The sequence below is a fragment of the Balaenoptera borealis genome (genome assembly GCF_965194805.1).
Source record: "Balaenoptera borealis genome assembly, chromosome: 11".
Taxonomy (NCBI): Eukaryota; Metazoa; Chordata; class Mammalia; order Artiodactyla; family Balaenopteridae; genus Balaenoptera; species Balaenoptera borealis.
In genome coordinates, this window is record NC_138868.1 from 88,458,626 (window position 1) to 88,484,834 (window position 26,209).

The window sequence follows — 26,209 nt, forward strand, 5'->3', positions numbered from 1 at the left end:
AGCGGGCACGCTCCCCCAGCGCCCCTCCTGTCCTCGGACAGGCACGTCTGCTCAGCCCGGGAGCGGGGCCGGGCGCGCTGAGTCCTGGGCCGGGCAGGGGGCGCAGCCTGGGCAGGTCCTCGAGGCACCCCGCCTGCTGCTGGCCCGGCAGGGGCCCCGGGGAACCGGCACCTTCCTCCGCGCCCCACGTCGCTCCCTCCCCCAGGCTGGTCCGTTTCTACCTGTTTCTGCGAACCGGATAGACCCTGAAGGGACAGAAACTTAGCTCCGTTGAAACGGCTGAAGCTTAGGCTATCACCTTGGGGTAACTCCTGAGGAGGGTCCTAACAGTTAGGACCCGAGGCCCTTTCTTTCCCATCTCCCTCCTCTCGTCCGCCTCATCCGCCTCTTCTCCTTGAACCCCCCTCCGTGCTCCCGCCCCCCGATTTTACAGCCGTCTTCTTCCTTCAGAAAATCAAGAGCATCAAGAAGAAGCTGAGGACTTCCCTGTTTGCGCAGCGGTTAAGAATCCGCCTGCCCATGCTGGAGACATGGGTTTGAGCCCTGGTCCGGGAAGATCCCACATGCCACGGAGCAGCTAAGCCCGTGCGCCGCAACTATTGACCCAGCGCTCTAGAGCCCGTGAGCCACAATTACTGAGCCTGTTTGCCACAACTGCTGAAGCCCGTGCGCCTAGAGCCCATGCTCCGCAACAAGAGAAGCCACTACAATGAGAAACCTGCTCGCCGCAACTGGAGAAAGCCCGTGTGCAGCAACGAAGACCCAATGCAGTCACAAATAAATAAATTAATTAATTAATTTTTTAAGTTTTAAAAAATAAAAAAAAATAAGCTGAGTCTCCTGTGCATCGACTTCAACAAGAACCTGAACGGGGACGTGACCTTCCTGCCATTCACACGCGAGGAGCTGGGTGCGTGTGGGCCCCGCGGGGTGGTCGAGAGGCGTCTGTGTGCCCTGCCCCCGGGAAGGCCTTCTTCTCCTGAGGCGCTCAGAGTGTTTGGGTCCCAAGGTTCTGGATCCTTCCTAGGGGAAGGTGGCGGTCTGTCTACCGAGATTCTGCCCCGAAGGAGGTTGTCCCTCGAGACCCCGCCCCGCCCCTGCTCTCTGTGATGTTTCTTTAATCTCACAGGGTTCTCCTGCACCTGACCCGGCGTGGGGTCTTGAAGGGCTGGGGCCTGGGCGGCTTTTTCAGCTTCTGCCCTCTTCCCCGAATGCTTTATTTTGAAGTCTAAATTTTTTTTTTTAAACAGCTAACATTATTTATTTATTTATTTATTTATGGCTGTGTTGGGTCTTCGTTTCTGTGCGAGGGCTTTCTCTAGTTGTGGCAAGCGGGGGCCACTCTTCATCGCGGTGCGCGGGCCTCTCTTGCTGCAGAGCACAGGCTCCAGACGCGCAAGCTCAGTAATTGTGGCTCAGGGGCCCAGCCGCTTCACGGCATGTGGGATCTTCCCAGACCAGGGCTCGAACCCGTGTGCCCTGCATTGGCAGGCAGATTCTCAAACACTGCGCCACCAGGGAAGCCCCCGAATGCTTTAGTTTGAAAACTTCACACCTGTAGGGAAGTGGCAAGAATAGTACCAGGGAGACCCCGTGTGCTCCCCGGGCCCGGCCTCCCTGAGTGGATGCCATGTGTGCTTTTCCTGCGCTGGGGCTTCTGGACGCATCGCCAGGAGCGAGGGCGCCTCCTGAGTCCCCGGGTGCAGGCCCCCCTCGGGAAGCAGAGCGTGGAGCTATCCCCCAGCCATCCCAATGGCAGTCTTCTTTTAAAAATTAATTAATTAATTAATTTTTGGCTGCGTTGGGTCTTCGTTGCTGCACGCGGGCTTTCTCTAGTTGTGGCGAGCGGGGGCCCCTCTTCGTTGCGGGCACATGCCTCTCATTACGGTGCCTTCTTTCGTTTCGGAGCACGGGCTCTACACGTGCCGGGTTCTGTAGTTGTGGCACGGGGGCTCAGTAGTTGTGGCTCCCAGGATCTAGAGCGCAGGCTCAGTAGTTGTGGCCCACGGGCTTAGTTGATCTGCGGCACGTGGGATCTTCCTGGACCAGGGCTTGAACCCGCGTCCCCTGCATTGGCAGGAGGATTCTTTTTTTTTTTCTTTTGGAACCAAAACTTTCATCCCAAGGATTGTCACAAAACATATTACAAATGACAGCATGAAAAAAAAAAACTGCACAGTAACTCAAAGTTCAGCTCTACAATATACTCTTAATCTGGCAGGACATTGGTGTCTTGAATACTCTCAAATTCCCAAGTAATATTACAAAGAGCTTTGTATTCATGTACAGCAATCACACAGGGGACTTATGCCCTAAATCAAAGGTAAACTAACTTTCTTGAAACTTCTTCGATTCTAAAGTCACTGGACAACCTCTTGTCCGGTGTGAAGACTAGTGGAATTTTTAAACCTCTAATCTAGGGTAAGGGTGCAGCTTTAAGTTTTACCTGCTGCCTTGTGTTCACAGCACCTTTTAAAGACTGCTTGCTTAACTACAGCTGCATGCCATATCCCAGCTACAGAAAGCCTTTTCAATGTTTGCCAGTGTTGTTTCCATAATAGTAAACATCACACTTTAGCTGGGCAGGAGTCAGAGTTTTATTATCCGTCTAGGCAAGACCAAAAATTCAAAGCAAATTCAATTTTGCTTAAGGGAACATTGGAAGGTAACAATTCTTCATATTACATGCCTCACAGGACCCATTTCAAACCATAGAGAATGACACCTTTATGTGTCACTGTCCCAAGAGACAAACAAATGTGAACAGCTAAAACATTTAAAAAGTGCACCAAGCTTCGGAAGTCTCAAACAGAACTTGAATTTTCTGTACATACTCCTGTCAAATGAAGTTACTTCCTGTACACCACTCTTCTTGCAAAGTGGTCCTCTATTTCCTTTCATTTGACCTAGATCGGCTAGGAGACCTAGAGAAAGATCGGGACGGCTTGTGATTTCTCTCCTGGGACAGGGATCTCTCTCTTCTCCTATATCTAGAAAGGGACCTGCTCTGGCTGAGGGAGAAGCTTCTCCGTCTCGGACATGTGTGGCGAGGTGAAGGACTCCTCCTCCGGTAATCATCTCGAGGGCGACGACCCCAAGAAGGAGGCGGTCACGATTTCGACTTCTCTTTTCCCCATTCGACAGGTGCACTCTTACTCGGCAGCCACATAGTGTTCTCCCATCTAGTTCTCGGACAGCATCGGCTGCATCTCGGGGATCTTCACGTTCAACAGGAGCGAAGCCGGGAGGGTTTTTAGCAACCCACACACTTCAGAGTGGTCCATAATAGCCTAAAGCTCGTTCCAAATCAGCCTTGTTACCACTGTTTCCAAGATTCCCTACATAAACTTGACAGTCCAACGGACAGGCATCACGATGCAAGACCCTCGTGGCTCCTGGGTTTCACAGGCCATAGGGTGATCCCAGGCCTCTAGAATCTGGCAGCTGCATCTGCTCGCACAAGCTGTCCTGTGGGGATGCTTTTCCCCCTTTGTGTCCAGCCCGGGGCCCTACTGGCTTGGCCCCGCCTCCCCGGTGAGAGGGTGAACCCCAGCTCCCTGGAGCAGACACTCAGAGCCCTGTTGACCGGACTCACGGGACTGGGGCAGCGGCTGGACATGTGTGGCCAGCCTGGTGGTGTTTGGCCCCGTCTGCAGTTCCAGTTCCAGCTGAGAAAGAGCCTCGCTCTGTAATTTTCTCCCGGTTATGTAAGGATCCCCGGTGTCATTTGACAGAAATGTAGATGGTGTGTTCTTTCTCTGTTTTCTCCCTGCTTCCTCTCCTCCCTCTCTGCCTCCCTCTCTCCCTGTCCCTCTTTCCCTGTCCCGCTCTCCCTCTACCTCTTTCCCTCTCCCTCTCTCTCTCTCTCCATCCGTCTCTTCCTCTCTCCCTCCCTCTCTCCCTCTCCCTCCCTCTCTTTCCTCTCTTTCCTCTCCCTCTCTCCCTCTCCCTCTCTCCCTCTTCCCTCTTCCTCTCCCTCTCTCCCTCCCCCTCTCTCCCTCCCCCTCTCTCCCTCCATCTCTCCCTGTGCCTGTTTCCCTGTCCTTGTTTCCCTGTTCCGCTGTGCCTCTACCTCTTTCCCTCTCCCTACCTCTCCCTCTCCCTCCACCTCCTTCCCTCTCTGGAGAGGGAGGGGGAGAGGGAGAGAAAGGGGGGGAGAGGGAGAGAGGGATAGAGGGATAGAGGGAGGGAGGGAAAGACATCTCTCCCTCCCTCCCTCTTCTCCCTCTCTCCCTCTCCCTCTTGGAGGGAGAGGGAGAAGAGGGAGAAGAGGGAGGGAGGGAGAGGGAGAGAGGGAGGGAGGGAGAGATGTCTCTCCCTCCCTCTCCTCCCTTTCCCTCTTCCTCCGTCTCTCCATCTCCCTCACTCCCTCTCAGAGAGGGAGAGACGGAGGGAGAGGCAGAGACAAGGGAGAGGGAGAGAGGGAGAGGGAGAAGGAGGGGGGAGAGAGGGAGAGAGAGAGAGAGAGAGAGGTCTTTTCCTCCCTCCCTCTCTCTCCTCCTTCTCTCCCTCTCTCCCTCCTCTCTCCCTCTCCCTCCCTCCATCACTTTCCCTCCTTCTCACTCTCCCTCTCTCCCTCCCAGAGAGGGAGAGACAGAGGGAGAAGAAGGGGGGGGAGAGAGGGACACGGAGAGGGAGGGAGGGAGACAGAGCGGGAAGCAGGCACCCTCTCTCCTTCTCCCTCTCCCTACCTCCTTCTCCGACTCCCCCTCTCCTTCGCTCCCTCCCTCTCTTCTCCCTCCGTCTCTCCCTCTCCCTCACTCCCTCCCAGAGAGGGAGAGATGGAGGGAGAGGCAGAGACGAGGGAGATGGAGAGAGGGAGAGGGGAGAGAGGGAGGGAGAGGCAGAGACGAGGGAGATGGAGAGAGGGAGAGGGAGAGGGAGGGGTGAGAGAGGGAGAGGGAGAGATGTCTCGCCCTCCTTCCCTCTCCCTCCCTCGCCCTTTCCCTTCCTCTCTCCCTCTCCCTCCCTCTGGCTCTCCCTCTCCCTCCGTCTCTCCCTCTCACTCACTCCCTCCCTCTCACTCACTCCCTCCCAGAGAGGGAGAGACGGAGGGAGAGACAAGGGAGAGGGGGAGAGGGAGGGGGGAGAGAGGGAGAGAAGGAGGAGAGAGGGAAAGGGAGGAAGAGACCTCTCTCTCTCTCCCTCTCCCTTGTCTCTGCCTCTTCCTCCGTCTCTCTGTCTCTGGGAGGGAGTGAGGGAGATGGAGAGATGGAGGGAGAGGGAGGAGAGGGAGCGAGGGAGAGGGAGGGAGAGAGGGAGGGAGAGAGGGAGAGCGAAAGAGGTAGAGGAAGAGTGGAACAGGGAAACAGGGACAGGGAAAGGGGGACAGGGAGAGAGGGAGAGGGAAAGAGGGAGAGGGAGAGCGGAGCAGGGAAACAGGGACTGGGAAAGAGGGAGGCAGAGAGGGAGAGGAAACGGGGAGAGGGAGGAGGGACGGATAGAGGGAGAGGGAGAGAGGGACGGGGGAAGAGAGACAGGGATGGAGGGAGGGAGAGAGGGACAGGACAGGGCAAGAGGGACAGGGAGAGAGGGAGGGAGAGAGGCAGAAGAAGAGATGGAGGGAGAGTGAGAGGCAGGGAGGTAGAGGGAGGGAGGGAGGGAGAGAGGGACACAGAGAGGGAGACAGGGAGAAGGGCTGATGGGGGCTCCCTCCCCCTCCCATCCTCTGCCCACTGCTTTCTCTTTTTTCTGCTTCAACAAACACCAGGCGCCTTTTAGATCAGCCCTGAAGTCAACGCTGATGCTTGGACGGCCTGACCTCCCCGCTGCCTTCCAGCCCGGGACCACAGCCAGGAGATGAAGTCTACGGGGCCCTGGGCGGCAGCGGCGGGCTGCACAGGCACCTCCTCTGACGCCCTATCTCTCCTCGTTTACGAGGCAGCCGCCAGCTCCCCTCCCTGACTCCCCCAGATTTGGGGCCTTTTTAATATGTCTCGATAATGTCGTGAGCTACTATTTAACTTTTCCACGAGGACCCATCTCCCGAAATGCAGTGGTTTTCAGCCTTGGCTGCACTAGAGAACCCCCAGGGAAGGGAGAGAAGTCTCTCCCTCCCTCTCTCTCCCTCTCCCTCCGTATCTCCTTCTGGCTCTCTCCCTCTCCCTCTGGGGTGATGCCCGATGAGCTCAGATTCGCAGATGTTCCCCCCATCCCCTCTCTGTGCCTTGCGTGGGGTCTGGGCCTTCTCACTGTGGCCTGGGTACAGCCTTGACATTCAGACATCGGTTCCTGCAAGGACACTTGCGTTTGGTCCATACCGCTGCAGCCTATGCTTCTCCCGTTTAGCATCTTCAGTAGATGGGGGCTGTGCACGAGCCCTTCATCTTCCCCGCAGACACCACTGGTGCTTGCTCGGCCTCGTGGGTGATGCGGGGGGCACGGGGGACAGTCCTGTGTCCCCACCTTCTTGGGCTGCAGACAGGCCACGTTGGTCCTGTGGTGACTGGGGGCTCCCAGGAGAACCCCACCGCAGAACTGGAGAGGTGGCCCCAGAGAAGGTGACGTACGCCTGGGGCCGGGCCTCACCAGCCAGCCACGGGCCACCTGCAGCAACAGGCCTCTCGCCGTCCAGGGGCTGGGTGTTCGGGCGCCGTGGGGATGAGCTGCTGTCTGCACGGCAGCCGAGTTTGTATTGTTGAGCCCGGGGAGGCCCCTGGGTGGCTCCTGGAGAGGCTGGTCGCATTTCTTCCTGCCCTTGGCCTTAGAGCTCATCACGGTTCACGCCGTTTCTGGTTCCAAAAGGACCTGTGTTCATAAAGACCACGTGTTAGGACAGCACCAAAGTGTCTAGAAATCCGGGCCAGGAGGAGGCCAGTGGCCTGAGAGCCCTGCCCGCCCACAGAGACCTGGCCCGGGGCCTGTGGGGAGGGCGTGGCCCACGGTCCCCAGCGCTGGCCGTCTCTGGGTTCCAGAACTGCGCGATCCTCGGGGAGCTGGTGAGGCTGCAGGCTCAGAAGTCCCGCCTGCTGGGGTTCAGCACGCGAGCCGACTCCGTGCTGGAGATGAACATGCCCAAGACCAGCCAGCTGGTGGCCACTTTCGTAGGTAACCCCGCCTCTCCGAGTCCCAGTGGGGACGGGCGTCAGGCGGACCTTGACTGGACGTGGTGCTGCCTGAGACCCCACTGTGTCAGCCCTTGGGGGTCGCCTTCCCCAACCCTTCATTCTGCCTCGAGGGGCGTGGGGTGGGGGGCGGCTGGGGGGCTGCCACAGGGACATAGCCGAGCCTCTCCCCTCCGCCCGCAGATGAGCTGGCCCAGAAGCTGAAGCCCCTCGGGAAGCAGGAGCGGCCGTGATCCTGGAGCTAAAGAAGGCTGAGTGCCAGAGGCGGGGCCTGCACTTTGACGGGCCCATCAACGTCTAGGACCTGCGCTACTACATGAACCAGGGGGAGGAGACGCGCTACCACGTGGACCAGCACCTGCTCAATGAGTCCTTCCCCATGCAGGTGGTCACGCGCGGGCAGCTGGGCATCTCCCAGGAGCTGCTGGGGCTGACATTCGACCTGGAGGAAGGCGCCAACATGTGTCACGAAGATGAAGATGTGAGGCACTACACGGTCCGGGACGCGGCCTCGGGCAAGGTCATCCATCCAGGATGCCATCCAGGTGGCAAGTTCCACCTGGACCTCTACCCTCGGTGCATGCGTGGGGGAACCTGTCGGCCGTGGGCCAGGGCTCCTCTGTGGAAGCGGGGCCTCACCCGCATCCCTCCCCAGGGAAGGGAAGTCCGGGCACATGGCCTGCTTTGGCCTGCAGCTGGGCTGCCTGCAGCAGGATGGGAGGCGCCAGATCGCCATCGCGGCCATGGTGGCCAACTTCACCAAGCCTACGCCCAACCCGCCCTCCCTGTTGCAGCATGATGAGCTGGAGACCTACTTCCATGAGTTCTGGCAAGCGATGCACCAGCTCCGCTCCCAGGAGGGTGCAGGCGAGGGGCTGCAGGCAGGGGGCGGGGAGGGCCCGGGCTCTCCCGTGGTCCTCAGGCAGGCCCTCGCCACCGGATTCTTCCGCTGATGTCACCCCGCATGTGGCGACGCCCTCGGTGTCAGTTTCCATCATCAAACTCCACGCACTGGGCGCGTAAACAACGTAAGTGGACGTCCTCGAGACTCTGGAGGCTGGAAGTCCCAGATCAAGGAGTTAGGACTGGGTCCCTGCATGTTAAATACATGTATTCAAGAGATGCCTTTAAAAAAGACAAAATAGAAGAAAGGAACGTTGCCTGCAAGTCTGGTGACAGGCGGTGATGAGAACCAGAGGGTAGGCTCTGGGGCCGGGAGCACCGCGCCCTGTGAGGCCCTGAGGCTGCTGCCAAGTCTCTGTGGAGGCTCAGCAAGTCCCAGTGACTTCCGCGTGCGGGGGGGGGTGGGGGGTCCCCAGCTGAGCGTCTGGGCCCAGGACCCAGTGCTCGTTCAGTTTTCCTGCGGTCAGCCCTTCGTCCTGAGAGCGATGCTCTCACAGGCTGCACCGGAGTGCGTGGGGACACTTTACTGAGCTGTGCAGCCGTCACTACTGCCCTGTTCTGGAACATTTCCCTCACCCCGAAAATGTCCCTCACGCCCTTACTTATCATTCCCTCCCCTCCCCTGCCCCTGACAACCAGGAACCCACTCTGACTCTGTGGATCTACCTGTTCTGGACGTTTCCCCTCAGTGGGGTCACACCCTGTGTGTCCTTCTGTGTCTGACTTCTCTCGCTGAGCATCGTGTTCTCAGGGTGCATCCACGTGGCAGCGAGTGTCAGGGCTTCACACCTTTGCGTGGCTGAGGGCCGGAAAGAAGACAAACGAAAAGAAAGGCACGTTGCCTGCAACTCTGGTGACAGCCGGTGATGAGAACCAGAGGGGAGGCTCTGGGGCCGGGAGCGCCGCGTCCTGTGAGGCCCTGGCGCTGCTGCCAGTCTCGGCGGGGCACGGGCAGCGTCGTCCCCCAGGGGCTGCTGGACAAGCTTATCAAGTCCCGGCTGGCCAACCCCGGTGCGGCCGGGCCGAGGGAAAGAAAAGGGGCTCCCGGACCGCCCGGCTGGAAAGCGCGGCCTGGACACAGTGCCAGCCCCCCGTCTCCTTCCTCCCGCCCCCCAGGCCTCTTCAACCTGCGCCAGATGGTCCTGGCCGAGGTGGACCAGGCCCTGCACACGCAGACGCCCTCGGACCCGGCCCAGGACAATGCCCGCCTCTGCCAGGAGATCCTCGGGGTCCCAGCCACGCCAGGTAGCCAAGCGCGCGCTGGGCCCACCTTAGCGGTCGGTTGGCGGCTACTGCCCAGGTCAAGAGGATCCTCTGGTGGTGTGTGAAGGGGGACCGGCTGATGGGCTCTGGCCAAGGCCCGCTGACCTCTGGCCTCTTCCTGCCTGGGTTCCTGGGCTGGTCCCTCCAGCTGTGGCCCGCGGAGTCCGAGGGTGGGGTGGGCGTATCTGCACGTGCTTTCTGCAGAGCCTGCAAGAGGCAGGAGAGGGCTTCATAGCCCGGACGGAACTCGTCGACGAGGTTTGCAGGTGCGTGTCGGTGCAGAGACGCAGTTCACTCCCTCGTGAGCGCTTTAACCCGCGCTCTCCCCGTGCTGGAGCGCGAGCCCTGACTCATCCCTCGGAGCCTCGGGCAGCTGTCCTTGTAAGAGACTTAGGGGTGAACCCTCGTGAGCTTCAGCAGAAAGTCGGCAAAGATTGATTTGTGTCCCTCCACTGAGTTGCCCACAAGGTCCCCGTTTTCTACAAGTGTTGGGCCAATACTCCCTCTAGTGGCAGGGGACTCAGACAGGGCTGCTTTGAGGACCCAAGCTCTGCGCTCTGGGGAAGGGGCACGGAGCGGCCAGGGGGCCGGGCAGGAGCCTCTCCGCGTGTGTCCCAGGGACCCACCTGCCTGCGACCTTCGGCCGCCTGGCAGGAAGATACAACGCCCAGTCCTATGGCTACCTGTGTAGCGAGGTGTACTCTGCGGACACGTTCCACACACGCTTCAAGCAGGAGGGCGTCCTGAGTGGCAAGGTGAGAGGCCGTCCTGCCGCGCAGACCAACACGGTGGTCCTTGGCCTGGGCCTAGATGCTTGTGCCGCCCGCCTGGGCCTGCCAGGCTCTGAGGGCCCTGCCCTGGACCTCGTGCTCCCTTGCCCTTTGTTCAGTCACAGCAGAGGTGGCCACACCCACACCCTCAGTGAAGGCGGAACTCCACCCTCCTGCAGCCCCACACCCTCAGTGAAGGCGGAGCTCCACCCTCCTGCAACCCCGCCCCCTCTTGCCAGGTTGCCATGGACTACAGAAGCTGCATTCTGAGGCCAGGTGGCTCCAAGGATGCCAAGGGCATGGTGAAGCTCTTCCTGGCTTGCGACCCCACGCAGGATGCCTTCCTCCTGAGCAAAGGGCTGCAGCTTGAGGGCTGCAAGTTCTGCCCACCCAGGCGGGCCCGGTGCCTTAGCGCCCCGCCGGGGCGGGGGAGGGGCCGTGTGTCCTCCCAGCCCCTGAGTCCCTGGCGGCCGGCCTCGGCCAAAAGTCTCCACCTGGACGTGTCTGGAGAGCCTGGTGTCAAGGCTCCCCCTTGTTGCACTAATGCAATCCCTTCCTGGGGAGCTTTCCTGCTTCCAAAACGGTTCTTTGAAAACGCAGCCATTAATAAAAAGACTCCACTCCTGGTCTCTGCCTGCGGTGCCTTCCACCACAGGAGCGGCATGGGGGCCATCACACTGGGGGGAGTTCTGACCTTGGTCGGGGATCAGCCCTGCGGCCGTTGCAGGCTGCTCTCTGCTGGTGTAGCGTCTGGGTCACTGGGAGATGGCTGAGCTGTGGGGTGAGTTCACACGGGGATGGCTCCCCCCAACCCTGGCCGGCCCGGCTCTCCAGTGAGGGGGTGTCAGGTTCCTGCCGGCCTCTCGCCTGCCCGGCACTGTTTGGCATGGCGGGGGCTGTGATTGGCTGCAGCTGCTTCTGGCGGTGGGCACAGCTGCGGGAAGCCCGGCTGTGGCTGTCCCTGTGCCCGTGCCCTGTCCTCCTGCTCATGGCCGGCCGGCTGGCTCCCTCCGCTCATTGGCAGCTGGTGAAGTCTGGACCACAGCAAGGGGCCGCCTTCCTGGGTCCTAGCAATTCTGCCCAAAGGCCTTAGGGATGCGGTTTGGCGGCAGTAGGAATTCAGAGAGGGTGCTGCCCCACTGGAGCGCTAGGATGGGTCTGGACCGTCCCGTGTGTCCTTCCCTGGCCTTTGAGCTCCTTGGGAGCCCTGCCTCCGGCCCTTCGCCCCCACAAAGGACGCCAGGCAGCGGAGCGAGGGCGCGGACAGCGCCCCGACCTTCTCCCCGGGGCCCAGGCGGGAAGGCTGTGCCACGTTCTGTCCTCCCCTCAGCCTGCCCGCCCGTTCTCACCCGCCCTGGGCCAGTCGGCTGTGGACCAGGCTGTGGTGTCTGCCCTTCTGCAGACCCGGCTCAGCTCGCTCCCTGCACCCACTTCTGTGCCTTCTGTGTTCTGGGCTGGTCGCAGGCCCAGAGCCGGTGGGCAGGCACCCCGTGGCCGGGAGGGCTGTTCCTGCGAATTCCCTGGGGCTCGAAAAGGAGCACAGCCAGCCTTCCATCCGGCACTTCTCAATGGACATGGAAGGGGCGTGTCGAGGCCTGGGGGCTGCTCGTCTTCCCGTGCACCGAGCCCCCCGATGGTCCCCGCGCAAAATCCAGGTGTGGCGTTGGCACCCCAGCCGTGCGCCGGGAAGTCTGTGGCGGGCGCCACAGGCCTCGGGCTGGTGGGCCACAGGGTTCCCGAGCGGCAGGTCAGGACTGAGAGGGTGAGGCCTTTCCCCGGGTCCAGGGCCCAGACTGACGCCGGCTGGAGGCCCCTCCGCTCACCGCCCGCACCCCCCAGCCCCTGCCCTCACGTGAGCCCCCAGGGCTGAGCTCAGGTGTTGCATGCCCAGGCTCTCCGGCAGCCCAGCCCGTTCCCACTCCTCCATGGTCACTGAAGGACTTGGAAGCAGGTTGCCCCACAGAGACCGCTGTTCCCCGAGCCCTGGGCAGGGGGCAGGGAGGACGGGCACAGGGCCCTGCAGGGGTGTGGGCGCCGGGGCAGCCGGAGCAGCTCCACACAGTAAGTAAGAGCAGCTCACCAAAAACAGTGCGTTTCTCCAGCCGCCCCGGGACCTGAGCTCAGGTCCTGGGGCAGGAAGGGGCAGCAGTGCAGCTGTTAGCTGTCACTGGGGGTCGACTGTGGCCCGGTGCCACCTCTTAGATCCTCCCCCGTCCCCTTCCGGGGTTGCGACCGGACCCCTGCCAATCGGGTTCTCATTCCTCCCCATCCCATACGCCGGCTCCATGAAGGTGGAAGGAACACATTTTTTAAAAGGTTAGAGCTCGGGCTTCCCTGGTGGCGCAGTGGTTAAGAATCCGCCTCCCAATGCAGGGGACAAGGGTTCAAGCCCTGGTCTGGGAAGTTCTCACACGCTGCGGAGTAACGAAGCCCGTGCGCCACAACTACTGAGCCTGCACTCTACAGCCCGCGAGCCACAACTACGGATGCCCGCGTGCCTAGAGCCCGTGCTCCGCAACAAGAGAAGCCACCGCAATGAGAAGCCCACGTACCGCAACCAAGAGTAGCCCCCGCTCTCCGCAACTGGAGAAAGCACGCACGAAGCAAGGAAGAGCCAACGCAGCCAAAAATAAATAAAATAAATAAAGTACATAAATAAATTTTTAAAAATCATATTAAAAACCTATTAATGAGATTTTAAAAAATAGTCAGTTAGCTACTTAGTTAATTGTGCTGGGTCTTAGTTGCCACAGGCCGGCTCCTTAGTTGTGGCAATCAGATATTTTATATTCTTTTTTGTTCCTGAACAAAGGCCTCAGAATTCAGTATCTATTTGATAACGCTCACAGCATAGCTCAGCATGGAATAGCCACATTGTTTTTCTTTGGCTGCTATGTACCAAACAGCCGTTTGTACTGTTTTACCAAATGCCTGTATTTAACACCTGTTTTAAAAAACATAGTGAGATCTCAAAACTTTAAATTGACTAAAGTAAGATTCTCTCTGTAGTACTACTTATTTGACCAACAAACACTACCTGATGACACCGGTGTGGTGCACTGAGCCTTACTCTAGCATATCGGGATAAACCCTGTTGCGACAAGTGCTCACCCTCCAAGTCCCCAAGGCCTGTCACACATTGCCAGCGAAACTGCTTCCTGCTTGGGAAAGAGTGCCCCAGTTCGTTTCTTCAGAAGCTTGAAGGCTATGGAAGCCCTCCAAAAGGTTAGAGGGCAAAGAACAACTCTAAAATTGGCACATTTGTTTAAAAAAAAAACACTTGTCAGTATTACAAGAGCCAGCTTGCTTTCCCTTGTGACACGGTTTCTTCGGAGGCAAGGGGTGTGGCCATGGGACTTGGACAAGCTGTTTCCCTCTGTCTCAGTGTCCCACCTGTGAGTGGGTAGTCTGACTCAACTTCATTACAGACATCTGAATAAGGATCATGAACAGTGGCATCTAATTTCCAAAATAAAAACAGGAGAATCAGTATGTCTTTTACAACAGGACGTCAAGTCTACCTCAGTGATATTGCTAGCCTTGAGTCCAGTGCTTCTCGCTCAGTGCAATTGTGCCCCCCAGGGGACATCTGGGAAAGCCTGAAGGTGACTTTGGTTGTCACAACTGGGAGGAGAGAGAGGGAATGTTACGGGCATCTAGTGAGTAGAGGTCAGGACCTTGCTAAACACTCTACGATGCACAGGACTCACACCCACAGCAAAGGTTTATCTGGCCCCAAAAGTCAATGCCTTGCTTGAGAAACCCTGCCTTAGAGCAAACCACGGATACTCATCTTTAGCAGGTAACAGGGCATTTACTACCCACCTGTAAACCTACAGACTTCCCGACTTCCACAGCTAATCCTGTGGCAGGAATGAAATAGATAGCGTATGACCATCTGGTAGTATCTAGGTTTGCCCCTCAAGTCACACGGGACAGTGCTAGAGACTGACATTTTCTATATTGGAGGCCTTTGGCAAGCCACCAGTTTTCTAACCTAAAAAGTCTAAGCAGCATTATTACAATACACATAATAACACGACAACTCTGCTTTTATAGACAGATTAGATGTGGGAAAGGAGCTTATCTGACATCAGAAGGAAATGCTTTAAACGCATCACATCTGCTGGTTTGACTGTCAAATCTTGACAGCTGGAGAGGTAGGAAGATAGACAGGAGAGAACACACCAAAGTTACGGGCCTGCTGAGTCCTCGGCTCTAACCAGAATACACTTCGTACTGCCCTGGGTCCAGGGATATGTTCTAACACCCTCTCAGTCACTTACGGTCCAGAGACAGACCAAGTGTAAATTCACAATTACCAGCAAGTGTACCAAAATAAGGCAGAGTTAAGAAACTGAAACGCGAGCCCTACCTGCTCTTTTTCTTCTTCATCGACAGAATCACCTGATTTTGCTTTTTCAGGGTCTTCCTCAGGTTTCTGTTTGGCAGGGCTGTCACACACAGTAAGGCCAACTGGTAGCTCAGCCAGACCCTACACTTGCAGTGGGCACAAAACAACTTATATTCCTCCCTACCAAGAATACCCTCTGTTTGGAAAGATTCAGGCCATGGACACCCTCTTCCCTCCAAGGAGAAGCCCTTTTGGCCAGGACATTAAAACAAGCTTCGAGCTTAATGTTTCTTTGGATGACAGGTTTAGAATACCACCGTTTTGCAAACCCTAAGAAATAATGAATCTAGACTTTGATCAACGGCTGCTAGAATCACTGAAGAGACATTACATGCCTCTGATGGACAGCCCCATACCGTCAATGAAGTCGCACAAAATAAAGCTGGAATCTGATCAGGACTCTAGACCTAACTACCAGTTGACAGAAAACTGGACACAAGGGAACACATTCACCACCGAAACGATGCAGTCAGCCAGACCTAGAAGCTATTAGACAAAAGACCTCTTTTCTTTAAATAAACGGCAAGGAAATAAGGAATCTATCACTTGAAAGGCTTAAGGAACAAATCAACCAAACCCTGTTACACAAGGGGAGGTATGAACACTGCTATATATTTGTTCGTAAGGAACTGTTACACTTTGTAAGGCATGTTTTGTCTTCTTCAAAAGACTGTTTGCTAGATGTTAGCAATTATAGCAAAATATGAATAAAAAACTTGTCAGAGAAAGAGACCTTGTCATCTAGAAATATCGTATTTGTGGATAAGATGACATGTCCGATTTGTTTCAAAGTAATCCAACTGGGGGGACATGGGTGTGTATGGAGTTGTAATCCATTTGGAATAATTTTCACTTGGAGCATATGGCGGTATAGATGAAACAACAGCCAGGAGCTGTTAACTGTTGATACTGGCTGATAGGTACACAGGGGTTCATTTTACTATCCTTGGTATTTTGTGTATGTACATTTGAAGTTTCCTATGCTAAGAGTAAACATGGATGAGGTCTTCAGAAATGCTGTTTATGAATGTCTAAAAACAGAATATCGAAAGGGAAACCTAAGCAATGTGGAAGTCAGAATTACTAAGTTACATCCTACTAATTCTATATGTGTTTTACCAAAAACAGTTGGCCCCTAAAATGGGGGCTGTCCATTCATTATATACTGACCCCCTTGTGAAATGAGATGTGATGGTGGTCTGCCTGGTAGTTTGCCTTGTAATCCTGGGGCTCCATGAGACTTCAGGTGCTTACAGAAAAGAAACAAAAAAGCCACTATGAATAAAGAGTTCACAGACAAGGTACAGTTCTTCAGCATTAGCAAGCTGGTGCACAGACCAGGTTCTGAGGATTAAGTATCCTTCTCTTCTTATTCTAAGCAACCACCGTCTTCATAAAGTCATCAAACGAGCACCTGCCAGTTTGCTAGGCCAGTTTAACACAAGCTCTTGTATGAAGGGCCCAACCCTGAGACGGACAAGGAAACAGAGCCTCTGCTTATTTCGTCACACGATGAAGTGGCCAAGCACCTGACCTGAGCTCAAGTCCCAGGCTCTTATTTTTAAAAATTCCAGAAGAGTTACTCTGACTACAAGGGGGGAAGGAGTCTAAGAATAAATGTTTAGCTTCAACAGGCATGTCACTTACAAGTCATAAATATCAGCAGCTCCTGTTTTCTTATACCTCATCAATTCAACCACATTTGGGGATCTAATGCTCTATAACTTGGTCGAAGACAAAAATTTAAAGTATATATCTAAGCTAGTTAGAAGAATACACAAGAGGGAATTCCACGGCGGTCCAGTGGTTAAGACTCAGCACTCTCACTGCCGAGGGCCCGGGTTCGATCCCCGGTTGGAGAACTAAGGTCGTACAAGCCGAGCAACACAGCCACCCGCCACCCCCCACCCCCCAAAAAATAAAAATAAAAAAAAGATACACAAAAAACAAGTACTGCCGGTGGAGGGGTTGTGTGTGGGGGGAACAGACAGACCCTATGGCACCAAGTCTGTCCTCCCCTTAGGCGGTACCAGACTCCAACGAGGTCAAACGAGTCAAGTGCTCTTACATTTTGTTTCTCCATCAGACTTGCTTCTCCTGGGCATGCAAAGTTTGCAAACAGGTTTGGGGGACTTCTTTCTCTCTGCTATTTCCACTCTGCGCTCCTCACCACTTGGCTGGCTCCCGTTTTCTAGACATCCATTCACTTCCCGACTGAAAGCATGTTCTCCAAGGACAAATCTGTATTTAAAAGGGATTTGACTTTAGCCAGGTAGCCCTCCTACAGCAGGAAAGGATAATTTAAGTAGCAGTGAACGTCAACAAGTGGCCATGAGAGAATAAGGAAACACATGCGCTTCCTTTATAACTATCAGGTAACAGGGAGAGGTGGGATGATCCTGCCTCCCTGGTCACAGACAAGTTACATGGGAGGAAACGTTTTCTAGCCGCCGGGATGCTGACGACTGAACCTCTGATAATTCTTCTTTATGTCATTTGGTTTCCAAGTCACATAACTGATTCTTTATTTCTGTCTGCAGAAATTCAGGCAAGAGATTCCATTTCTCCTTCACGCATTCCTAAGGGAAGGATATAGGTTTAGAAGTCTCCACATTCCCAAGCTATGAACCAATGGACTAATACACAAATAGTTACACTGCCTGGTCACATAACAATGACTGAATGGCAGGCAATGCTGAGTCGGCCAAAAAGAAAACTAAATATTCACAAGACATGTTCCTGTTGTTTTCGTTAAGATCATATCACACCATCTCCAGAGTGGTGAAAAACGGAAAGATTAAAGGTGAAACAGACACATAATAGCATACTAGAACAAACCTGATTTTGAAAAACAGTGTGACCAGGACAAATTATAATCCAGACTCGATGGTACGGAACCCAGACTGGGAAACTCGATGAGTTACCAAAAGCTAACCAATAATAGCCTATTAGTCCAGCACATTAGACAAAATCATCCAGGTTATCCTCAACTTCAGGGAAAAGAGAGCCAATTCCACTTAAATTTGTTTTTAGGAACTACATAGTGTCTGTCAAATGGTCATATTTGATCATACATTTTGTTAAGGTGGAGATTACCTTACCTTTTCTGTTAAACTATCTCTTTCCAAATCTTTGAGCCTGGGGGAAGAAAAAGGGAAGAAACAAACACTTGTTCTGCAACATTGTCTACCTGTAAGAATACCACAGTTTAAAGAACTTTGGAAAGAAGTTTAACATGAATGTTAGAAAAAAATACAATGGCTTTTCCCTCCCCCAGTGTCTAGAATGCCCTAAGGTAATGCCTACACGTTAAGAAGTTATTTTCAATATGAATGAGGTCCCCCTTTTGGGGGGTGGTTTTCTGATGGTGGTAAGAGATGGTAGAGGAGCTCTAGAACAACATTTTTTCTTTTTTTTTTTTTTTAACGTTATTTTAAAGACACTGGGAAAGGGGAAGCAGGTCACACAGTTGGGTTCCTTCCCAAGCTAATTGACCTATAGGTGGTCTTCCTCCAATTGGACCTGACAAGATTTCATAGGAGGGCATACAGAGGTTAGAAAGAGTGGACCAGGGTGACAGGATGCTGTGGGGAACAGCCAGCTAACATTCCCAAAGGCCAGGATGGGGTGGTGGCAGCATTCTGAGGAGGAATATACGAAAATGGAGGAGTCAAGGCATCTGGGGCAGCAGGGGGTGCCCACACACAAGCAAGAGAGATGAAGCTAGAAAAGTGGGCTGGCGCCTCACCCAAGAGCTCATCCTTGCAAATGTTTGTACCCAGTCATTCAGAGGTGCAGAACTGTCATGAGTTTAGTTGGAAAATCATGGCCTGATTTGGTTCTTGAAGATTAGTATCTTGCCTCTTTGGGGAGGAAGGCAGCGAAAAGAAGAAAGGAACAAAACTAGAAGACACCGAGGAAATGGGGAGGCTGCTGTTCCTAGCCTGGGCGCTGACTGTGGGCAGTTGGGTGCGAACAGGTCTAACCAGCTGGGCAAGCGTCCCTCAGCAGAGGGGCAGCACCCTGGGCAGGCGCTGGGCCTCCACCATCTATGGATCCTCCCCTCCAGCACCCAGGCTAGGTACTCAGTTACCAGCAGCCCAAAGGGCAGGAACAGACCTCTGCCAGGCTGGCCTTCCCAGAGGGCACGTGTAAGCAGCACAGCCAGGAAGGTGAGCGACAGGCTTTGCTGGCTTGTCGGGAAGGAGGGCGACGTCTGGCTCGGCACGGCTGGAGTCAGCGCTAGCCTCCCCTCGGACACCGGCACTGGGCCCCTGGCCTCAGGCGCACACAGGCCTCCAAAGCCCTTCCCTCAGGATGGCGCTCAGACCCTCCGCCCAGCCCACCCTCCCGCCCCAAACACCAGCAGGTCAAGCACCACTCAGAGAAGGGGGCCTTTAAAGGGCTTTGGAAAATCTTAGAATCCGGACATGGAAGCTACTATGTTTCACTTGTAGCTGAGAGCTCTGCTTCCAGAGCACAGGATGGCCGAGGGGGGCGAGACGGGAGGGTCTCGCTGTGACCCCCCAGGCACCGCTGGCCTTTTCAGCCACATGCCTGCCTTCCTTGGAAATACATTTCATTAACAGCCAAACGGAACACCCTGAGAAACAGGAGGAATTATTGCTTCGTTTCAACCCTTAGCAACAGTGAATTTTCACCACCGGGTATTTCGTCTGCTCTCTGCAATGCGCTGGAACTTGCCTTTGGGCTAAACGTGCCTCAGCTGTCCACGGCACCCGACACACTTGGCGACTCCTAACATAGGCCTCCTAATATGCATGTGGTTAATACTGGCTGTTTTAATTTTAGCACATCGGAAAACATAAGGGGTATAAGTTCTAGTAGCATTAAAAACAAGAAAGAGTTAACCAATTCTAATAGTAGCTTTTCCTTTTCGACCACTTCCCAAAATTATAGTTCTCTTTTTCTGTCTAGCAGTTGTGGATGCTTCCTTCACCAATGGAGAAGTTATCCACTGGTACTGAGACAGAAATGATAAATATGCCATTTAAGTTACAGGTATTTTAGGAGGGTTTGATCTTCATTGGAAATTAAGATACTTTAAGTTAATCAAAGGTTTTCAATCTGCATTTCTGGGAACCTAAATTAAGGCATCACACAATATTTTCAAAAACAGAAAAGCCATTTCATTGGACTAAAAACTTAGTTTTAAGATGGCAGAAAGGGGCTTCCCTGGTGGCACAGTGGTTGAGAGTCTGCCTGCCAATGCAGGGGACACGGGTTCGTGCCCTGGTCTGGGAAGATCCCACATACCACGGAGCAGCTAGGCCCATGAGCCACAATTGCTGAGCCTGCGCGTCTGGAGCCTGTGCTCCGCAACAAGAGAGGCCGCGATAGTGAGAGGCCCGCGCACCGCGATGAGGAGTGGCCCCCACTTGCCGCAGCTGGAGGAAGCCCTTGCACAGAAGCGAAGACCCAACACAGCCAAAAATAAATAAATAAATAATTCCCAAAAGAACTGAATGTTAAAAAAAAAAAAAGAATAAAAATATTAAAAAAAAAAAAGATGGCAGAAAGTACCTTGATAATTTTCTTTTAAGAAAGAAAGAAAAACAAGCCATTAAAGAGAAATTCTTCGGAGAGAACTAGAACATGCTATATACCTCTGACTTGGCACTCCTTCCATCTGGAGAACTTTTTGGATAACTGCTTTCATCACAGAATGATCTAAAGTAAAATAAATTGAAATTAGAGTAATTATTTCCCAGTGAGTGGCTATTTCCATTTAAAACCAAAAGCCAACTAATTATTGCTTTTCCCATAAAATTAAATATGAAATCTACATTATGTAATTAGACACTTATTTCCCCCTTTGTGTATTCTAATTTCTTCTTCAAAAACCTAAGATGCGAGAGGGCTGGGCTCCGTCCGTCCGGTCGGCGGAGACCGAGTGTCCCGAGCGCCCCGAGAAACCCGGTAGGAGAGGAGACGCCCGGAGCCCGGGTCCCCGCTCGGCGGGGCGGGGCGCGGCCCGGCGCGGGCGAGCGCCTCCCCAGGCCCGGGCGCCCCCAGCCAGCTCCGCGGGCGGCGCGCGGCGCTAACTTGGGCACTGCGGCAGGCGAGGGCGGGCGCGCCGCGGAGTTTGCGGGAAGTCCGGCGGTGGGACCCGCGAGCGGCGCGAAGTTGGGGTACCTGCGGGCGCCGGCCCGGTCCGGCCTGCAGCAGGAAGTGCTCCGGCGGCCCGGCGCTCCGGCTCACACGGACTTTCTCCGGCGGCGCCCAGCACCTGGCCGCACCACGGCGGGCGAGGCACGCGGGGGAGGTGCCGCGCGCCGTTTAAAGGGACAGCGCGCCGGCCGCGCGCGCGCACTCGCCGCCCTGGGGCGCGCCGCCCCGCCGCCAGGTGGGCGCCCTGGGAGGGGCGGGGCCGGGGGGGGCATCCGCGGCCCGGGGGTCCGGGGCGGGGTCGGCCGCTCCGCGCCCCCTCCGTGCGCCGCCTCCGCAAACTCCTGGCGTGCGACTCTGCGCCGGGCACTGAGCCGGGGTCGCACGCGGGAAGGGCAGGGGTGCCGACCCACACCCTCTCGAGGTGTGGAGCCCCCGGTCCTGGGGCGCCCCCTCACCGCGGCGGCCGCGCTCGCACGGGACAGCCTCCGGGATGCTGGGCCAAGTGGGGCCGCCGGCGGGAGCGGGTGCGCGGCCTCGGCTGCACCGACGCTCCGGAGGCTGGAAAGCGGGGACGTGGGAGCGCCCTTGGGCGAACCGCGCGTCGCGGCGCCTCCTGCGCGTATCCCGGTAACTGCGAGCTGCGGAGACGCTGCGGGGTCTGCTTTCAGGCCCGGCGTGATCTGGGCGCACTGGCCGTTAGTGACTGCCACCACCCACCCACCCACCCCCGACTCCCCCGTGGCTCCCGGTTTGCTCGAGGTCACCCTCCTGCGGACAGAGGTGAGGTTTTAAAACAAGTGCGCAGAAATAAAATCAGCCACAAACCGGAAAGGACCCACAGAAGTCCCCCTCAGTCGCCCCACCCTAACCTGAGGCCTGCGGTCAGGACAGGCTGCAATGGTCCTCCAAGACTAGAGACCTCCTGGCTCCCTCACCCCTACAGGGTCCTGGCAGGAAAATGGGGGTGGCACCAGGACAGTGGTCCGGAGCATAGCGTCACCAGGAGGACGGGGTTGATGTGAAGAGCAAGATGCCCACCCCCACTTCCACCCCCGCTGAGCACATTTTGGGCCCCTTGGGGGTCAGAGGCTGGGGCTAAAGCCCTGCAGGACAGTGGGCCAAGGTCACTCCTAGGGCAGTGGTCAGAAGCCTGGTCTAAGTACTTCTGTCCCCAGTCTCATGGTGGTAGGTCCTTGACCTTGGTCGTGGACTGACCCCTGACCCCCAACTTGAGGTTCTGCACAGAAAGCTTCCCCCCACCAGCTCACTCCTGCCTTGCCCTCTGGGCAATGGGTATGAACCCTCGAAGACTCTCTGGGCACACCCCCAGAACCCCACTTAGATCTAAGCTTGTCCCAGGTCCCACCTCCCCCCCCAGCCCAGCGCATGCCCCAGCCTGCAGGGCAGTCTGACTGTTCTGAGGGGCCTCTACCAGTTGCTGGCACAGTCACGTGGATTGGCGTGTGGTCCCAGCCCAAGAGGTGCACGGAGAGAGGGACAGGTAACTGCCACCCGCTCAGCTTGGGGACCAGCTGAGGCCCTGGGCCGGGAGGGAGGCCGTGCCTTGGCCTAGGGCAGCTCAGCAGCCCCAGGATTGCAGCTAGCTACTAAGTGTTATTTAGGATCTCGGGGCCCTGGGAAACCGGGGCTTCTGCAAACAACACCTGTGAGCAGAACGTCTAGCTGCTTCCAGGCAAGGGGTCAGGACTCAAGAAGCTCTCCACTAGGTGCCAAGGTCCTCCCCTGCCCAGGGCTGGGGTCACCGTGTGGATGGGGTCTAGAGGTGAAGAGGGGCAGGGGTGCTGGCTGTTGTACACACTCCCGGTGGGAACCTACTCACCCGGTGGGCTGGTCACAAATTCGCACATTCCAGTTGTTTTCCTCACTTGTATTTTCTAACTATTAAAGAGATTATTTCTTCAAAAAAAAAACAAAAACCTAGGATGCCATTTTACAGACTGCCCCCAGTGGCTACTATTTTGGCAGCAGCAAAGGTCAACTTTAAACATTTTGCATCTAAAGTGGCTTTGGATACCTTTGGATAGAAAGTACAGTCTGAGCACTGTCCAGACACTTAGATACCTAAAGCGCATCTAAGATATCAAACCAAAGTCCTGATATCCCCTCAAAAGCTGCTCCTCCTATCAGCCCCCTTTTTCTAAGTGATACCACCCAGTTGCACACATAATCATCAACGACTTGTCTCCTTGTTACTATTTCCTTCATACCCCACATCTAATCTATCGGCAAGCCCTGTTAGCTACACCCGCAAAACACAACCTGAATTCAATCACTTTTCACTTGCTCCAAACTTCCAACCTAAGCTAAGCCATAAACATCTCTTATTTGGACCACTGTGATAGTCTCCTAACTGGTCTCTCTGTTTCTCTTCTTTATCCCCACAAGTATATTCTCTATACCAGGTCATCTTATTGAGATACTATTTGGATCGTGCCTTTTTCCAGTTCAAAACCCTCTACTCATTTGGAATAATCCACACCTTTACTCTGGCCTTCAAGACTTTACAAGATCAGACCCCTGGCTAGCTCCTTGACCTCATGTCATACCACACTCTTCTTCACTCAGTACTCTGACCATGTTGGCCTCCTTGCTTTTCCTTAAATACTCCACCCACCTACATGCCTGCATACTCATTGCCTCCTTGTCCTGAAATGTGCTTACCCCAGATCTTCCATGGCTTGCTCCTCTCTTCATTCAGGTCTCCGTTCAAATGCCACTTCTCCAGTGAAGGTGTCCCCTAACAAACCTATCCAATGGAGTCCTACCTGCTCCCCCTCACTCTCCTTACATTAAGATATTTTTGCACTTCCTACTGTCTAAAATTATATTACTTAACTGTTTACTCATTTCTATCTGAACCCCTTCACTAGAATGTAAGCTCCACGAGGGCAAGACTTTTGTCTGTCTGGTTCACTGCTTTATCCCTAGTGTCTGACCCGTATCTGGCACACAGTAGGTATTAAAAAAATTACTTGTTAAACTGACAAATGAATAAAGTACTCCTTGCAAGAATTCAGAGGTTGCACAATAAGGAAATAATGCTCTTGGTGGAAGCAGGCTTAGTATCTAGGTTCACCTCTATTCAGAGTAGAGATAAGAACAATGTAAAGGTATAACTCACTTTAATTAGTACATTATCTGCTAAAAACATAAGGGAAGTGCAACATTAGAAAAGTACAGTTGACACTTGAACAACATGGGTTTGAACCTCGCAGGTCCATTGACACACGGATATTTTTCAATAAATATGTACTATCGTCCTACATGAGCCAAGTTTGGTTGAATCCACAGATGTGGAACCACTGACTATAAACTTATACCCAGATTTTCAACTGCGTGGGGGGCGGCACCTCTAACTCCCAAGCTGTTCAAGGGCCAACTGTATACGATGAGGAAAGTGAAACACATTAAGTTTTAAAAACTGTCAATACGTGAACAAACTCTTTTTGTTTTGCTATGTGTTAATCAATTAAAAAAAAAAAAGTGACCACATACCAACAAGTGGATTTTTGTCTTATATCCAAAACAACCAGAGTTCTGTTGCTTTCAAGGGCCTTTAGTAAAGCCTTTGCTCCTTCACTGGTGAGGCCACACTGCTGCAGGTCAAGTGCTTTCGATGAAAGACAAAAGGTCACTTGCGAAGTCTATACAGATTTAACATATAGACAACTCTCATTTTCTCACGTGTGGAAGAGTCCTACAAAAGACCAGCCATGGCAGGTTTGTAATTTTGGGTATGGAAAAAAACAAACGTATACGCACACACATAATGCATAATCCAATTTAAAAACCTCTTCTTGGAATTTTCATTGCAGCTCTATTTACGATAGCCAGGACATGGAAACAACCTAAGTGTCCATCGACAGATGAATGGATAAAGAAGATGTGGCACATATATACAATGGAATATTACTCAGCCATAAAAAGAAACGAAATTGAGTTATTTGTAGTCAGGTGGATGGACCTAGAGTCTGTCATACAGAGCGAAGTAAGTCAGAAAGAGAAAAAGAAATACTGTATGCTAACAGATACATACGGAATTTTTAAAAAAAAATGGTTATGAAGAACCTAGGGGCAGGACAGAAAGAAAGACGCAGGTGTAGAGAATGGACTTGAGGACACGGGGAGGGGGAAGGGTAAGCTGGGACGAAGTGAGAGACTGGCATGGACATATATACACTACCAAATGTAAAACAGCTAGTGAGAAGCAGCAGCACAGCACAGGGAGATCAGCTCAGTGCTTTGTGACCACCTAGAGGGGTGGGATAGGGAGGCTGGGAGGGAAACGCAAGAGGGAGGAGATATGGGGATATATGTAAATGTACAGCTGATTCACTATGTTACAAAGCAGAAACTAACACACCATTGTAAAGGAATTATACTCCAATAAAGCAAAAAACAAAAACAAAACAAAACAAAACAAAAGCACTTTTTGGATGTGCAATGATAACCCTGCCTTCAGTACCAATAAATGGTCCAACATACTCTACAATTACAGAACTGAAGAATAACTGTATATAACCTATGAGAATAAAACATCACAAAATGAATCTCAGTTCATAATTAGCAAGGGCAGCAGTGGCATGTAAACCTCAGAAGCAAAAACTGGTGGAGCTGAGAAAGGCACTGCATTCTTTTGATCATGATCTTGAGCTTCAAATCACACTTCAAACTAGTTAAAAGGGGAAAACGAAAGAGAAGAAATGTAATAACTGTTAGTTTTAGAGCAAAAAACACAAGTCTAGGAGGATACAAATAATAACAAATTCAAAGAAGGTGTGAAGACACAGTCCATACTAAAAACCTATCATGAAAGTATGATGGTCAAGAACTCTCTCAGTAAAAGGTCAGACAAAAACTAGAACAAATGATCATGAATTCTAGTAGTTCTGGGGCTGAACAACCTACTCACTTAAACAAAAGGCATCATCACAAAAGCGCAGGTATTAAATAATATTACATGAAAGGCAACTATCATGAGTCATTTTCTTAAGTGTTGTGTGGAGCATCACATTTAAATAACTGGAGTCTTTCAACACCCCATGACACACAGAAACAGAAAGTCAGACATATGGATCTGACAGGAATAGGATACAACCGTTACAACCTCTCACTACAGAAGAATGGACACAGGGTATAATTAACCAACTCGCCAAATTAATACAAACAGCCAGTAAACCCATCAGTAAATCAAAGGAATACAAAATAAAACAACATGTGGTTATTCTCCTATCAGATTGAGCCAAGCCTTTACAATGTGTATACGCTTTTGATCCAACAACTCTCTTTCTAAGTATTTAACCAAAAGAAATAGTCAGAGATATAGGCAAGGACACATATCAGAGTACTATTTGGAACTGGAAACTGGACACAGCTTATATACAAGAACGGAGAAGCTATGTGTACTGTGGCATATTCATATAATGGAACACTGAACAGTCACAAAAAATGATGCAGTAGATGCAAATTTACTGACTTGCTAAATTAACTGAAAAAAGTTATGATATTTGGAGTAATCCCACTTGCATGAAAAAGGGAGAGGTATTCACTTTTGTAGTTTTACACTTTTTGAAAAGTGCTACAAGCCAGTGTTTGTGTGAGGCAGGCTTCACATCCACTGTTGGGGTGGACTACAAATTGGC

General features: G+C 53.4%; 2 protein-coding genes, 1 long non-coding RNA gene and 1 pseudogene across 11 annotated transcripts; 2 read left to right on the forward strand and 2 right to left on the reverse strand.

Moving 5' to 3' along the window:
• Window positions 1–1,775: 1,775 nt before the first annotated feature.
• On the reverse strand, window positions 1,776–3,399 carry LOC309606635 (serine/arginine-rich splicing factor 3 pseudogene; annotated as a pseudogene). The gene has a single exon. The product of its transcript is annotated as a serine/arginine-rich splicing factor 3 pseudogene (transcript).
• A 1,659-nt stretch (window positions 3,400–5,058) lies between these two features.
• LOC309606449 (uncharacterized protein) lies at window positions 5,059–25,770 on the reverse strand. Of its 8 annotated transcripts, none has more exons than XR_014231824.1 (8): window positions 24,063–25,770; window positions 20,042–20,105; window positions 16,483–17,552; window positions 9,238–9,437; window positions 8,634–8,766; window positions 7,880–8,157; window positions 7,423–7,506; window positions 5,059–6,747 (listed from the first exon to the last, which is right to left on the reverse strand). XR_014231824.1 is itself a non-coding variant. In XM_082343580.1 (6 exons), the coding sequence occupies exons 1-6, from the start codon at window positions 16,517–16,519 to the stop codon at window positions 6,721–6,723; spliced, it is 579 nt and encodes a 192-aa protein (XP_082199706.1). In that variant the 5' UTR covers window positions 16,520–18,667; the 3' UTR covers window positions 5,059–6,720. The 8 variants fall into 8 exon arrangements, 1 of the variants encoding a protein (XP_082199706.1); XR_014231825.1 differs by lacking the exon at window positions 24,063–25,770 and adding an exon at window positions 23,229–24,044; XR_014231826.1 differs by lacking the exon at window positions 24,063–25,770 and adding an exon at window positions 20,571–20,639.
• On the forward strand, window positions 8,766–11,406 carry LOC309606435 (uncharacterized protein). Its single transcript, XM_082343539.1, has 3 exons — window positions 8,766–9,212; window positions 9,849–9,985; window positions 10,240–11,406. The coding sequence occupies exons 1-3, from the start codon at window positions 8,834–8,836 to the stop codon at window positions 10,771–10,773; spliced, it is 1,050 nt and encodes a 349-aa protein (XP_082199665.1). The 5' UTR covers window positions 8,766–8,833; the 3' UTR covers window positions 10,774–11,406.
• On the forward strand, window positions 13,141–16,321 carry LOC309606494. The gene is made up of 2 exons (XR_014231888.1): window positions 13,141–15,370; window positions 15,478–16,321. It is a non-coding gene; the product is annotated as an uncharacterized lncRNA (long non-coding RNA).
• Window positions 25,771–26,209: the final 439 nt, after the last annotated feature.